This window comes from Cheilinus undulatus, linkage group 2 (assembly GCF_018320785.1).
Source record: "Cheilinus undulatus linkage group 2, ASM1832078v1, whole genome shotgun sequence".
Classification (NCBI taxonomy): domain Eukaryota; kingdom Metazoa; phylum Chordata; class Actinopteri; order Labriformes; family Labridae; genus Cheilinus; species Cheilinus undulatus.
In genome coordinates, this window is record NC_054866.1 from 22,938,552 (window position 1) to 22,954,378 (window position 15,827).

General features: G+C 41.7%; 1 protein-coding gene across 2 annotated transcripts in view; it reads left to right on the forward strand.

Moving 5' to 3' along the window:
* The window catches only part of fat3a (FAT atypical cadherin 3a), a 173,228-nt gene that overhangs the window by 143,587 nt on the left and 13,814 nt on the right, over positions 1 to 15,827 (forward strand). For both annotated transcript variants that reach the window (XM_041812243.1, XM_041812250.1), the window contains exons 17-26: positions 1,381 to 1,524; positions 7,830 to 8,027; positions 8,214 to 9,015; positions 9,484 to 9,618; positions 9,725 to 9,879; positions 10,182 to 10,433; positions 10,570 to 10,816; positions 12,652 to 12,805; positions 13,311 to 14,011; positions 14,090 to 14,203. In XM_041812243.1, coding sequence (XP_041668177.1) covers positions 1,381 to 1,524; positions 7,830 to 8,027; positions 8,214 to 9,015; positions 9,484 to 9,618; positions 9,725 to 9,879; positions 10,182 to 10,433; positions 10,570 to 10,816; positions 12,652 to 12,805; positions 13,311 to 14,011; positions 14,090 to 14,203 — 2,902 coding nt within the window. The remainder of the gene's footprint in view (positions 1 to 1,380; positions 1,525 to 7,829; positions 8,028 to 8,213; positions 9,016 to 9,483; positions 9,619 to 9,724; positions 9,880 to 10,181; positions 10,434 to 10,569; positions 10,817 to 12,651; positions 12,806 to 13,310; positions 14,012 to 14,089; positions 14,204 to 15,827) is intronic.

The window sequence follows — 15,827 nt, forward strand, 5'->3', positions numbered from 1 at the left end:
AGCTCCTCGCAGTGAGAGAGAGTGTGTGTTAGTAATAAGGTATATATATATGTGTGTGTTTACACATTTCCTCCTCATTTGCATGCTTGCTCGCTTTCTCTCCTGTCTAAATGTGAAGCAGGTCGCTGTTGTTTATTACAGAGGTTGATTCTCTTATGTCTCAGCAGCAGCAACAGAGTTTATTTGCTGTTTGTGCATTCCTGCTCAGCTGCTTCGTTAGCTCTCTGTGTCCCTGCGTTACACAGAAACGTGCAGAAGCAGAGAACATCCTGCAGCAGAGGTCTGAGCTGCATGCAGAGGAAACACACCCTCAGCTCTGCTGCAGAGGAACATACAGAAACCTCTTTTTCTTTTTCCATACGATAAAAGTTCATAATCTAGAAAGTGTGTCGTTTCAGAGCAAAGTAAGGAAGCATGAAAGAACTGAAACCAATCAGGAAGCTTTTTATCTGCCAGCTCTGTGTCTGACTCTAAGCACTGAGAGAAAACGATACGGAGGCAGAGAATGATCACTAAATATTAACATCCTTCACAGTATAAAGACCCCTCCCTGCTTCCACTCTGTCTTATGATACCAGTGTGAACTATCTGATTGTTTCAGCTCTGGTATGAGTAAGGGAGCTGTCCTTTAAACCATTTCTTCAAAAAACTTCACTTCCTGCCCTAAATCTTCTCTTATTGTTGTTTCCAGTCAGGATACTGGCGGTGAGAGAAACATCCCAAAAAACGATGAATGAAAAAGAATGGAGTTGACCTTTACAGACAGAGGCAGGCAGTCATAAAAAATTTAAAATTAGCTAAACCAGAAAAGGCAGCAAATATCAGGAGAATAAATACATCGCAAGACAGAGACATGTGATCTGAATCTCTCTTTAGTTACATGAAAAGTTTTTTTCTTTTTTTAATTCATTGGGCTTTTCAGTAATGCAGTGGTTTCAGATGTCATTCACTGACTGGGAAAATGTAGCTTTAAACGACACACTGACCACAAAGGCGATTGATTAATCCATAAAGAAGACAAACTGGACGATCTGTCACACAACAGAGTGACATATGTAAACTAAGAGGACAAAATAAGAGGAAGACCAAAGGAAGAAATGTCTTGCAGACTGTAATACTGATATCTACTGCCCCCATCAGGACAAATTGCAGATTTTCACTCTCAAAGACTAAAGCATCATTCTGCTCATGGCTGAATGATTTAAGAAAGCAACACACAGCTCTCTCTGCAGGTTGAGAAGAATCTCTTTAATCTCAGATTAATTTTGATGACTACTGTATGTTCATCATTCCAGAGTGATCTTGGTCGTATTTTGCTGCTGATATCACATTTGTCCTTCCCTCTGTCTCAGTGATTTCTCTGACTCCTCGTATCTCCAGGTCCCGAGTTACTCGTTGTCTGTGAGGGCGCTGGACAGTGGGGCCCCGCCTATGTCCTCTACGGTTATGGTCAACATTGACATCTCTGACGTCAACGACAATCCGCCCACCTTCTCCCCCGCCAATCTGTCCACAGTCATTCAGGTGAGTCTGTTGATGAAAATAAGATGATAAAACTCATCTGGAGTGGATTTAAGTCATAGGTTAAGTGTTTATGAATGCTTTCCCACTAAAATTAGCGTGTAAAAGCGGGTTTTTTTAAATGCGGGTAAACCCGCTAACAATCGGCAAGTGACTCCTTTCCCATTTGCCCGCAGACCCGGGTCTGATCGCTAGCAGACGAGCTGCGTGGCAGTGTTTTTTTTTTTCCTCCGGTGCGTCAAGCTGATGTCATCATGTTGGAGAAATCATCATCAGCGCGCCAAAACACAGCTAAAGCCCAGTTCAATCCAAAGATTTGCGATGCAAGACAGTTCTAGAATGAGTCGCAGCAGTCTGAACTGAGCGTTTCAGCTCGAATGAAGCCGTCTGATGGAGTCACCAGCAATTCAGCCTGTTAAGTCGTAGAGAGCAGGTTTAAGAACGCAGCAGGCAGAGAAATGTGAAACGGGAAATATAAATCTCGTTTTGAAAGGCTATATATGCCCATTGCAGCACGTCAATGAAATTTTCACAGCACATATAGAAACTAAAATGCTTTTCTAGCTCAGTCTTTCTATAACAAAGATATCTGCTGAGAATAATTCATGTTCTACTAACATATTCAGCTCCTACAGTCTTGAATTTCTCATGGATTATCCAGTAAAGCGCAGCACTTCCTACTTATGAACACAGCCAAATAAAGTTAAGGAGAACCTTTCCTAAACTATTTTTCTATTTCAATTTTTTGGAAATATTAGGCAAACATCGATTGTTTTAATGATTTAAAACAGAAACTTCAGCCTGCCAAACTCCTGTCTCCTCCATCAGCTCTCATCCAGCTTAACAGCTGATGTAGGAGACGGCAGAGTTTTCAGACTGAGATTTAAGGGTGAAAACTAAAAATAAAGAATAGTCATATCCAAGGAGCAGACATATGATAAAGGGAAATAGAAACAACCTTTTAGAAAAGTCTCCCATTCTCCGGCTGCATTTGTACGCAGGAAGCGCTGCACTTCATGTGATAAACCATGAGAAATCCAAGGCTGTAGAAGCCTGACTTGTTCATGAAAAAATACTAGCTTTCAGCAGATATCTTCATTATGACAAGAGTGAGCCAGAAAAGCATTTTTGTGTTTATGTGTGCCTTTAAACTGCGCTGCTGTGCTGCAAAACTTCTGCCTTTAAACTCCTGCCTCCTCCAGCACATCAGGCTTAAATGCGCAGCAGACAGAATAAAGTTTCTTTGCAACAACAACAACAAAAAGGATCTATGAGATCACAACAGGCAAGTAATATAAACTACTTGTATTAATATAAACGTAGGCACACTATGCCAAAGTCATCCTGTGTTCACCCGGGTGTGACATTCCCACTGGAGACGATCGGAGGCGAGCCGATAAAAACCCGTGTCCATTGCAGGGTCACTCGATGCGGGACTGAATGCCGATTAGAGCTTTTCCCACTGCCGACAGGAGCCGATTGTCAAAACTTCAAACTACAGCTAAAACACACAACCACATAGTTTTATTCTTATTTACTACAAACAACATATTCTTTTACAGATTTTCTTAAAATGGGAGTGATGGGAAATGTCAGAAATTCTACCTGCTGATTTGCTGCTGAATAGGACATAAGCTCCGCCTCCTTCATGTTAACAGATGGGACATGGGTCAAACTTTAAAGTCAAAACATACATGGAGTAAATGTTGCTCAAACATGTTTTTTGCCATCATAGTAAGCTCTTAAGCTGATTTATATCATAGTGTTCTTTTTTGTGAACATTAGTTTTACTCAGTTATAAAAAAAAGAGTATAAAATAATGATTGATAGCTCTGTTGACACATGAGGCTCCTACAGCAAAGTGTGCACCGGCTATCAGAGTAAAGGAGGAACATTGACAGGAAAGGTAATGAACTAAAAACACTAAAGCCATTAAACTATCCATAACTGTTAGTGTTAGTCAATTTTTTGCACTTTTTTGCACCTTTTTACATACTTTTGTGTCATTTGAATTGTATTTTCTATTTTCTTTTTCTACAGTATTTTCTTTAATAATCTATTTAAGTTTTTTGCTTCTTAATGTTTTTATTAGCCTCTTTTTTTTCTTCTTTTTTGTTATCTGTTTTGCACCAGACACCAAGTCATATTATTTGTAAGAGAAAATGTACTTGGCAATACAACTCTATTCTGATTTTGATCAGGAAGCTTGATGTGTTTGGTTAGAGGAAAAGATGCAGCTTTAGTTCTACCAGCCTGCTTATGCACCTATCTGGACTCCAAATTATGTCATGAGTACAAAGTTTCGGGTGTTGGGGTTTTTTGCCATCTGTTCAGTACAATAGAGGAAGATGGAGACATGTAGTCCATTTTAAAGCAACTATATGTAGGAATTTAGCTTGATGCATTGGTGCCTGCAAAAGGTTTCTGAGTTTAAATGCTTTGGAGAACAGTATTGTTACCTCACTGTCACAGACATGTGCATTTGCACAAACAGAGGGTGGCAAAGCTTGGAAAAACATTGTGAGAAGCCAAATAACCATGTTGACCTGAACCGACTGTAAAATGTATTGGACTGTCAACCATTTCTCAAACTGAAACCATCTTTTGAAGCCAGTGCGTGGTGGTCACTATATGCAAAACATTGTCTCACAATATTTTCAGCTTTAAAGCCTGCTGATGAACAGCTACTTTGTGCTGGCTTGTCGTATTAGCCGTGCCACTTCTGAATCACTTGAATTCTTAAAACAAAAACATAAATACTGTATATTGTAAGTATAACTTTACATCGTATGCCCATAAAGACTTGAACTCTTCTGACCAAAAAACATTTTTGATCCAGGCTGTAAAAATGTTGAATCATACTGTGAAAATTGTCATTTACCATGGGTTGTGTTTCTGCAGACAGCCTCAGGTAGAAATAAAGTTCATGCATTTCCAGTGGCCTCATTTTTCAGCTTAAGGTTGCCGCTTGGTTTAAACTCAAGGGACAAAATTCATGGTGCAGTGCTTTTGTAGCAGCATAATGCTTAATTAATCTGCAGCTAAGTCAAGAGTTTTCAAAGTTATACGCTTATCTGCAGGCACCCTAACCCTGCAGTACAGAAATAGGATCTGATCTGTTGTGACTTGCAGATATGAGCTCATCCCATCAAACTGTCACCCACTTGGAGGCGCTGTTACAGCTGCAAACTCTGTGATTTGTAGATTTCAGAGGCACAGATCATGTGCCATTTCAGCTGTTGCTAAGCAACACACCTCTCTGCCTGAACTTCATCCCAGAGTCCTATGGGACAGGAAGATCATCATAAAACTTTCCACCTCCTCCCCCCTCAGAGATCTACTCTTTTTTCCTTAATCCAGTTATTTGGATTCTTAATTTATTTTAGTTTAGTTTATTTTACCAAAACAAATTAGCACATTATTTTTAAGTTGAAAATACCATAATGATAATAATAATAATAATGATAATACCCATAATAAAACCAGTTTCAAGCTATATGTTCCAATATCATTATTTCATCACATTCATTTAGAGCAGGGGTCAGGAACCTTTTGGTTGAAAGAGCCATTTTCAGTCGCACCCCCTTCCAGAAATCTTTGAAGAGCCACAAAACACATTTGAACCTTCCAATGAAGGTGATGCAGTCAATTAACCTAAGTCTTTGTCTATCAGCATAACTGATTGAGCAAAGGTATGTGGCCATCCATTTATATGTTTGATCTCACTGATAACTTTCCACTTAGTTGTTATTTTATTCTTACTTGGCATTTTAATCATAATTTTCATTTTGATGCATTTATGGATTTAGAAGTACAGTAGAAACAACTGTGCACACATTTTTATTTTATCTCGGAGTGCTTTTATTAGCAAGGGATTATTTATTTTTACCCATAATGATACTGATATAATCATTGCCATTATTTCTTTATTCATCAACACGCACTCCTTACGCCTGCTGTCAGACAGAGTTAATGCAAGATATTGTAGTAGCCTACTGCTCACCTATGGATGAAACCTTCTCCACTTCATCTCCTCTCTCTATGCTGCTCTCTGTCAGTCTACGTCACATACAGGTTTGCAGTAGGAAAGATGGTTTTGGCATGATCAGTAAACAATAGCATCCATGATCACTGGATCGCAGACTTCATCAACCATACAGTCAAAAGGACAAACCAGAGCATTCACAATAATCACTCTAAATATCCATGAGAGAGTACAATCAGCTGTTTACAGCCTTTCTCCCTCTCTGTGAGTGACACATGTCAGCACCATGGACAGCGCCACATTAACGCACGTGACATTTTCAGCACAAACATCAACAATCAAATCTTTTACAGCACAAATGCACACTCAATTACATGCCAAAATATTTAAATAATCATCACATGTATCAATCTTCTGAATGATAATATCGACTTCCCAGCAGCAGAGAGAATAACAATAAAACGTGAGCTTACCTGTTCATTTTGCTCAAACAGCCCCCTATTGATCCCTTGGCCTCCTTTCTCTCTTTCTTTACCTGACTGATGCTGTTAAGTGTGAACTTGTCTTAGTTTTTCATGCTGTTTTTATCACCGCTCACAATCTCTGCAGACACTACTTTAGTCTGACGGATGCACTGGTTTAGTATCAAACATATCAAAGCTGATTGTCGTTTTCACGTTCTGACCTTCCCTTTTGCTGCTAAACCAGATTTCAGAAATTCAAAACTTAACTTGTGTGATGAAGAGCACAAAACTCCTTCTCCACTCTGACAAGACCGCGTCCAGACCTTTGTTCCCAAGACAGAAAATCGCCAGTATGTGCTGCGCCACGTGCATATGGTGCATATTTAAGTTGATAAAATAGGCCTATTTGCAAAAATAAAGTTAGAAGTGAATGAAAGAGTTACACGTTTTATGGATAAAATATACAAAACTATCTCAATATAGCAGTACAGAAAATATTTGTTTAATATTAAATAGAAAAGTTTCTTCTATTTCAAATTTGGCACAGCTGCAGAGAGCCACTTGGGAAGGGCAAAAGAGCCGCATGCGGCCCAGGAGCCACGGGTTCCCGACCCCCCGATTTAGAGTTAAAAAAAAGTCAAAAAGAAATACTTGATTCTAATTCACCAGTTATTATGGGTATATAATTTACATTATGACTCCCAGGCTGTTTGGAAGTTCAGTTATACTTTCATGCATAATTTTCACTGGTTGGCTTGAGGGAGAAAACTCAGATCTCCATGTAGACTTTTTAGCTGCAGTCATAATCAATAGAATACGATTCTTTTGATGATCATCGAAATTTTTCACAATTTAACCATCACTTAAAATAGCTGTGCAAGGGTCAGAGCCTGATTTTTTAGAAAAAATAAGAGTTTATATAAGTGGTCTTATATACAAAGTCTCTATGATTAAGCCTTTTAGATCTTTGTCTCTCTGGAGGAAGGAGAAAGATGTCTTGAGACTGAGTTGATAAGGCCTATATGGTCTTCAATATATTTATTGAAAGATCCATCCATCCATTTATTTTCTTCCACTTATCTGGGGCCAGGCCCAGTGGCAGCAGGCTAAGGAAGTCAAGCCAGACATCTCTCTCCCCAGCGACATACTCCAGCTCTTTCTGGAGGATTCAGAGGCATTTCCAGGTCAGAGGAAGTATAATCCTTCAAGCGAGTCATGGGTCTACCCCGGGGTCTCCTCCCAGTTTGATGTGCCTGGTAGACCACCACACACAGGCGTCAAGAGGCATTCTTATTAAGTGCCCAGACCTCTTTAACTGGCTCCTTTTGATGTGAAGGAGCAGCAGCCATACTTTGAGCTCCATCTGAATGTCGGATCTCCTCACCGTATCTCTAAGGCTGAGCCCAGACCCGTCCTGAGGAATCTTATTTCGACCTCTTGATCTTGGAATCACATTCTTCAGGTCATTACCCAGAGTTCATGACCATAGATGAGGGCTAGGACTGGTAAATTGAGAGCTTTGCCTTCCAGCACAGCTCCCTCTTCACCACAACAGTCTGGTATAATGTCTGCAGCACTGCTGGTGCTGCACCAATCCATCTGCCAAAATCATGGTCCATTCTACCCTCATTTGTGAACAAGACCCTAAGATACTTGAACTCCTTCACTTGAGGAACAAAAATTTGAATGATATGTCAAATATTGCCTATCATTCTCTTTGTTTTATAAGAATATACACATTTAGGTAAAAAAAACGTCCATTTTCATCTTATATTATAGATTTTATTCAGCAGTCACTGAGTCATTGTATCACTCTGAACATGGAGCTCTGTCTTATTGTCTATGTGACCCTTCTTCAGGAAAACAAACCGATCGGGACCACCATCCTGCAACTGTCCATCACAGACCTGGACTCCTCACACAATGGCCCTCCCTTCGAGTTCAGGATTCTGTCAGGAAACTCAGGAGGAGAGTTTGTTCTGGAGAAAGATGGCACACTGGTGGCCAATCAGGTGTTCAGGAGAGACCTGGCTACTGAATATGTCCTCCACATTCAGGTGAGACACTGACACAGGTAAAAGTACTCACATTGATACACAAAGTCAATACCCATCCCATATTAAAACTTCAGCACTAAGATAACTTAACCTAAGGTTCTGTCACCTGTTCTCAGACACCTCTGCTAGTGATTTCCTGTCTGACTGAACTTTATAGATATTCACCTGTTCCCTCCCTTCCTGCAGGTGTCGGACTCAGGTAAGCCCCGTCTCTCGTCATCCTCAACACTGACAGTCAGAGTGATTGAGGAATCCCTCCATCGCCCAGTGGCATTACCTTTAGAGATTCACATCGTCACCATGGAGGATGAGTTTCCTGGAGGAGTGATTGGCCAGCTGCATGCCACTGATGCTGATCCTTATGATGCTTTGACATTTGGCCACGCCCCTCCAGCCCAGCGAAGCCTCTTCAAGATCAGCCCTCGTGATGGGAAGATCATCGCCCTGGGGGGTTTGGATGCTGGCCGTTACTCCCTGAATGCCAGTGTGACTGATGGCAGATTTGCTGTGCCTGTGCCCGTGAGTGTGCATGTGGAGCAGGCAACCCCAGAGATGCTGCGTGAGGCGGTGACGGTGCGTTTTGAGAGTGTGGCACCACAGGATTTTGTAGCTCTGCACATGAAGAGCGTGCTGAAAGTGATGCGTCAGGCTGCCGCCTCTCAACAGCAGGACAAACTGCACATGCTCAGTCTGCAGCCAGTGGGCGGTACCCAGCAGCTGGACATGCTGGTTGCAGTTGAAACAGCAGGCGAGGGATACTACAAGGCAGCCTACCTGACCCAGAAGTTGAGTGCTTCACGGCGGCAGCTGGAGGAGGTGCTCCGAGTGTCAGCCATCTTGGATAAGAACTGTTCGGGGCTGGAGTGTCGCGGGGCGCAGTGTGAACAGAGCATCATCCTTGATTCACACAACCTTGCAACATACAGCACACCACGGGTCAGCTTTGTTTCCCCACGCTTCCACCGCACATCTCGATGCACCTGCACAGGTGAGTTACAGAGGGGGGGGGGTCATTTGATCAGAGTGAGACAAATGAAGGTTTTAGCAACAACAGATCTGTAAAAGATAGTAGATTTAGAGAAAAAAAAAAGGTCAATGATACATTTTAAAAAACAAAATTTCCCATAAATCTTCTGGGGGTTAACCTCCAGGCTGAGATAAGAGACTGTAGAGTTATGTGATACAAAGTTACGTAAATATAAAAATATTTTCTTTCTCTCTTGTTGTTAATGTCAAGAATAAAACAGCAACATAGAATGTATGCTGTAGTTCAGTCAGTCTATGTAAACACATAAGGGTCATAAACAAATGTATTAAATAGAATCATGACCCCAAATACTGAAAGCGTTTGTAACTTTCTCTCTCTTTTCGAGTTCCTTTTTCTCCTGGTCCAGTCCTAATGTGTGGTAACCTTGGTTTTTACTTTCTGTCCATTTCTGTGTCTGTGCTTAAACAGACTCCAGCTGTGCCGTGCTCTCTGAACAGTGTGAGGACCAGCCATGCCCTGCAGACATGCAGTGTGTTTCTATTGAGGCCACCAGAGGGCGCTACGCCTGCCAGTGTCCACCAGGGAAACTAGGAGAGTGTGCAGGTGTGTGACATATTTTCAACAACTGTCAGTGACAGTTATGCAGGTTGATTTAATATTTATTTAATGAATATGTGTTTTTGTGTCTGTTTAATGTGTGCGTGTGCAGGTCACTCGTCTCTGAGTTTCTCAGGCAACAGCTACATAAAATATCGCCTCTCTGAGCGTCTGCAGACAGAGCTGAAGCTCAGCCTGAGGATCAGAACGCTGCAGAGTCGAGGAATCATCATGTACACGCACACTGAACCCTGCACTGTGCTCAAGGTACACACACCTAATTACTGGATATATTCACTTATACAGATTTCATTTAAGGGGTAATTTTAGCAGAAAACTCACAGTGTCATACAGACTCTAATGGGTTGCTATTAGGAAAAGAAATAAAGAAAATAATGCAAGCCAAAAAAATCCCAAATTTTTGATATTATGGTGCGGGTCATTGGAGCCGGGAAAGTAGGCTAGAATATTGAGGTCTCTGTGCTAAAATAATTCTAACTGAATGTGTGTAAACCCACACAAATCTGGTCTGTGTGTCTCTTTCTCTTTTTCTCTCTGGTTGTGATCAGCTTGAAGAGGGGAAGCTGTGGTTTCAGCTCACCTGTGGCCTCTCCATTGGTCCCGATCCTCTCTCTGACATCTCTGACATGTTGGGTATTTCTGGGCGGAGGATAAATGATGGTGCCTGGCACACTGTCGCTCTGGAGATCAACAGAAACTTCAGCAGCCTGGCGCTTGATGACAGCTATGTGGAACGACGTCGTGGACCACCATTCATCCAGCCGCTGGCTCCAGACAGAACCATCTACTTTGGAGCTCTGGTCAGTATTAGGGGATCACAGAGGGTAGTTCTGACTGCCAGAGATCCATACACAAATATTTAAATATGATAAACTACGGTAAACCACTAGCTTTCAAACACTTAACAGTCTGGGTTTGATGCTCCTTCCTCCTCAGGTGCAGAACCCAAACTCTCGTAGCCTGATGGACACTCAGAAGGACCCCAGGGTACTGCAGGGGTTCCAGGGCTGTCTTGACTCTGTGATGCTTAACAACAACGAGCTGCCTCTGCAGAATAAACGCTCCAGGTATGCAGAGGTGGTGGGACTGACTGAGATGAAGTTGGGCTGCATCCTCTACCCCGACCCCTGTCTGCAGCAGCCCTGTCGCAATGGCGCCACCTGCACTAGCCTGCCCTCTGGTGGTGAGTATTAGGATAACAGCGCAACACCTAAATCCATCAAGGATACCCTGGCCACATGAAACCTTGATTATGTAGGCTACATATTATGTTCTCCAGATGAAGTAAACTTTTTTTATGGTAAAGACATCAACAAAATGTTACAACATAATGATTTTTCTGTTTAAAGAGTAAAATGAAAATTGAAATGCAAATTTTGATTAGCCACTCTAATTGTTAATTATATCTAAATTAAAATAACTGTCAAAATAATGAGTTCTATTAGCTTTTGGCCATAATGTGCAGTCCTAATACATGATATTATTCCTGTAAGTCAGAAATAAATGATCATCTGTTTATTTTTTCAATATCGAATATTGTATATCATTCTCTCTTACAGTTCTTTTATCATGAATACAGCATGTATACACTTTATTAGCCTGAGGTCTGTTTTGTCACACCTGTATTAACCAGGCTACTTACCTAATGCTGGGTATTTGTAGAATAAATTGGTCTTTATTGCTGAACATGTATCTTATTTTGAAGCATTTCACTGGTAATTGGACTGCGGTTAGGACACCAAGGCCGCTCACTGGCACAATAAACTGACCCTTGCCCTCGCAGATGATGATACATGCATTCAAAGAGATCTATTTCCTCATTCTTATCGTTCACACTGACTGCTTACAGCAGGCCAGATACACCCTCAGGCCACTGGCAACTGTCATACAATCAGCGCCTACTGGTGCCATAAGTTTTAAATACTAACACGCAGAGGGAGAGATGGAAAGAGCCCAAGAGATACGAAACTCAACTCATTTTGATGGTTTAAATAAATTTTATGTCATGCATTTTATTGAAGCTATAATAACAGAAAGAAATAAATCAGAGGTATCAAAATATGTATATGAGTTTGTAGATATTCATACAAAACACCAAGTCAACTTATTAGATTCTGTGTTTCTCAAATGGTGTGGCAAAGTTCAGCGGTGTGCCTTGAGGCATGTCTAGGTGGGCCTTTGGAATTTGCACAAACATATGTTTTTAGTGAGGCTATTGTGCATGGATATGAATCAGATAGTTTAACTCTGTAACTCAGATGGATTTGCCAGTCATCAGGTGAATCCATCTTGAAAAGTTCAAATCCACAAAGTTTGTGTCCCACTAACACTGTTCGAACCAATCAGCTTCATTTGAAGAGAACGAGGCAGTATCTAGGGGCGAGGTTTAATTGTGCTGAAAGCTGATAGCAGTGTAGCTATTAGCTTGGATGTAGCAGCAGTTTTATCAGGACTGGACCACATTTCTTTAAATAGTAATATATTATACAATAATAAATTTCGTGATGGGACAAGATGTTTTTGCTCCTCTGCCGAGCTGCTTCTGCATGAGTTTGCAATTGTTTGGGCTTATAATTGTAAGCCAGTAGCGATTAGCTTGGACGTAGCTGTAGATAGGCAGCAGTTTAATCAGACTTCAGCCACATTTCTTTATTAAAACTAGAGCAATGAGCCAAACTCTAACCCCCCCCACTTCCGACTGGCCTCAGCATATGTTTTATCCACATCATGCTTCACTGTTGATAGATACAACAGCTTTCGCCTGTCCAGTTTCCTGAAGCTGAGCCTGGATAAAACCGCATTTTGTCTTGTCACTCTGATTGGCCTGTAATGAATGTGATAGGCCATTCGTCCTATCACCTTCTGAGAATTTTTTGAAAAGTCTTGCCCCTCCCAAATACGCTCTATGGGAGCTTTCCCAGATGGATGTGAAATATATCCATGCTAATTCTAAGCTCAATAATTTTTTAACAACCCATATTTGAATAACTTCATGCTAATGTCTTTTTTGTCCTCTAGGGTTCTCTTGCAGCTGTAACCCCCAGTACACTGGGGGACGTTGTGAGATGGAGATAACAGCATGTGTTCCTAACCCGTGTCAGAATGGAGGCGTGTGTAAAACCATCGGGAACGCCTTTTTGTGTAGCTGCAGGAGAGGATTCAAAGGCCTGACGTGAGTACAAATACATGGATGGAAATGTTCCATTAAAGACTAAATTTACCACAAGGCAAACTTTGAAAGTGTTTCAAAGGAGAAAGGTCAGTATATGTATATGTGAGAGTATATGTAAATTTAATGTGGGACATTCTGATCAAAGAGAACAATGAGATTCTTTGCAGTGATACTGGGTTAAGATGATGGCATCCAGGGCAAAATAAGATAAAATTACTGGTTTCGTAATGTGCAACAAATACATCTGAACTGGAAATTTAACAGGAAAGGTTGGCATTATGTTTCACACAGTAGTTCTTTTTAGTGACCTTTCCTCCTTCTCTGTGTGTGTTAGAGCTCACAGCGCTGCAGTGTTTATCTCTAGCTCAGAACAGCTGATTAAAAACACACAGGGACTACTTCTTCAATCTGCCTTCACTTCATCTCACTCTGACTCACTGTCCATGAGGGAACAGGTAACTTAGTCATCTGACACCATCATTTCCCCCTTTTCTCCCCACTACAGCTGTGAAGAGGATGTGAACGAATGTGACCGCAATAACCCAGAAGGCGAGTGTGAGAATGGTGGCGTGTGCGTTAACACTCATGGCTCATTCTACTGCAACTGCACTGCGGGCTTCGTGGGGCAGCGGTGCAGCCTGCGCCCCGTCGTCGTCCCTGACATGCAAGCGGGACATGCCGTGGTTGGAAAGGAAGAGCTTATCGGCATCGCTGTGGTGCTCTTGGTCATCATCACCCTCATCATCCTCTTCATCGCCTTCAGGAAGAAAGTTTTCCAGAAGAACTACTCCAGAAACAACCTGTCCCTGGTCCAAGACCCGGCCACCGCTGCACTGCTAAACAAGGCCAACGGCGTCCAGTTCAAGACCCTGCACTGCTCACCGGGAGACCCACTCAACCTGTACTCAGAGCCCACTGTGGTGGGGGTCGGGGGAATGCTGGGACCCCCACAGGTCCCTGTGCGGCCAATGGCATACACACCCTGTTTCCAAGGGGACCCACGGTCCACGCTGGAGAAAATGGTGGATGGTCGGGGGGTAGAGCACACAGAGATGAGTACCTTTCACCCAGAGTCTCCCAGGATCCTGTCAGGGACCACTAGAAGAGGGGTAGTGGTCTGCAGTGTGGCCCCTAATCTGCCAGCAGTGTCACCCTGTCGCTCGGACTGTGACTCCATCCGAAAGAGCCCCTGGGACAGCGATGAGGGTGAGTGTGTGATGATAGAGTCGTAGACTACTGAATGTGTTAGGACAACCCTAACCTTTTCTCCCAACATTCCCACAGGTAAGATGGTGGACATGGCAGAGGAGGTGACGTGTTTCTCAGGGAGCAACAAAGGCAGTAACTCAGAGGTCCAGTCCCTGAGCTCCTTCCAGTCTGACTCCTGTGATGATAATGGTAAGACACATGACATTGGTTAAAATTCTGCTTCTCAGTGCTTCTCCATGTTTAAACAGGTGCTGTCCTAAAAGCCTATTTATTACCTTTAACAGTGTGCCCTAATAGCATCTGAGCATCATGCAGCATCTGACACTTGCTGTCTACAGTGCATTAACTACATACTAGTATTTGATTCTCTGCTTTTAAACTTCAGTATGAATTCTGATGTTTCTATTATGAATGTGGAGAAATCAGTTTTTACTTTGGATCGAAAGTATTTGATGGCAGGTAGCAGAAAAGTTGGCCTCTGTGCTAATGCAAGTCAGAGTTTAATATTTCAAACACAGATATGGAAATGTATAACCTTCAGTCCCTTAACCCCCGCTGGAAAAAAAGTTAAGAAAGTATGAATGAATTTTTAATATTTTGGCCAGACAACCAGAAGTTATGATGTCATTTTATTTCTTCATTGAAGGCGTTTGCAAAGTAACAAAATAACACCCCCCGTGCACTTTTCAAGGGTCTCTATAGAGGTTTCTTTACCAAGAAATATAAAATTCTGTTGGTTCATGTGGCTTAGCGAGATCTACAATAACATCTCTGGCACCTATTTCTAATTTAACTACCCCAAGGAGATTCTTCTCATTTAACTTAGATTTGGCTTACTGCCAAATGTGACCTTAATGACAAATGCTAATTGGCTCATGCCAAGCTCAAAGGGCATGGCCATAGCAAACCCTCAAATTTGCATAATTTGTCATAAAACAGGAAGTAGGTTTTTTTTTTTTTTTTTTTTTTTTTTAATCTCCGATTTGTACGAATGTCAAGGATCTTGATGGCAGTAATAATTGATAGACACTGGGCCATCTAGTGGAAACATGAAATGTCCTGAGGTACTGTTCTTAGCCCACTGAACATCTCCAAAGTAAGTTTCCTCAGGAAACCTCAAAGACACATAGTGCTAGCCTGTTAACAACTACTTTTTTTTTTCTTTTCTTTTTTTCAAAAAGTCGCAGAACTAACTACTGGTGTCAAGAAGTTACTGCATCTGTATTATAACCTACAAACTGTACACTGTTTGTCAGATTCAAACTGAATTAACTCAGGTACATCCTAGGACATGCTCAAGTATAAAAAACAAAGGTCCTGTCTAGTGATGTGGTCATGCCCTTGTTTTGTTTGCCGTGAAGCAGTAAGTTGTTTTTTAAGGGCAAAGAACCCTTCTACAGCCTTGAAACTTAGTAGAAAAAAAGTATTAGATTAATTATTGTTGGTAGGCAGGGCTAAATGGCTCAGTTGCTACCTATTATGTTTTAAATAAGTTTAAAACATTCATTTGCAACAGGACTAGAGACAAGCCCTCGTGGTACCTACATTACATCAGATTCAACAACAACAGTTGTCCATTTGAGATAAATAAAAGTGATTAAAAGATGTAGGTAATTGTTCTTGTAGGACACCACCAGTGCCTTGTCATCTCCCTTGTTCCTTGTTCCTCGTCTGTCAATGTAAGCCACCTGGCTGTTGGGACACTATAGGAAACAGCTGAACCAAGGTGATTTTGTTTGCCACGTTTGCTTAAGTCACATGCTATTTGGACACACTGTAAGAGTTGTAGATTATGGGTAATTGGACTAACTCA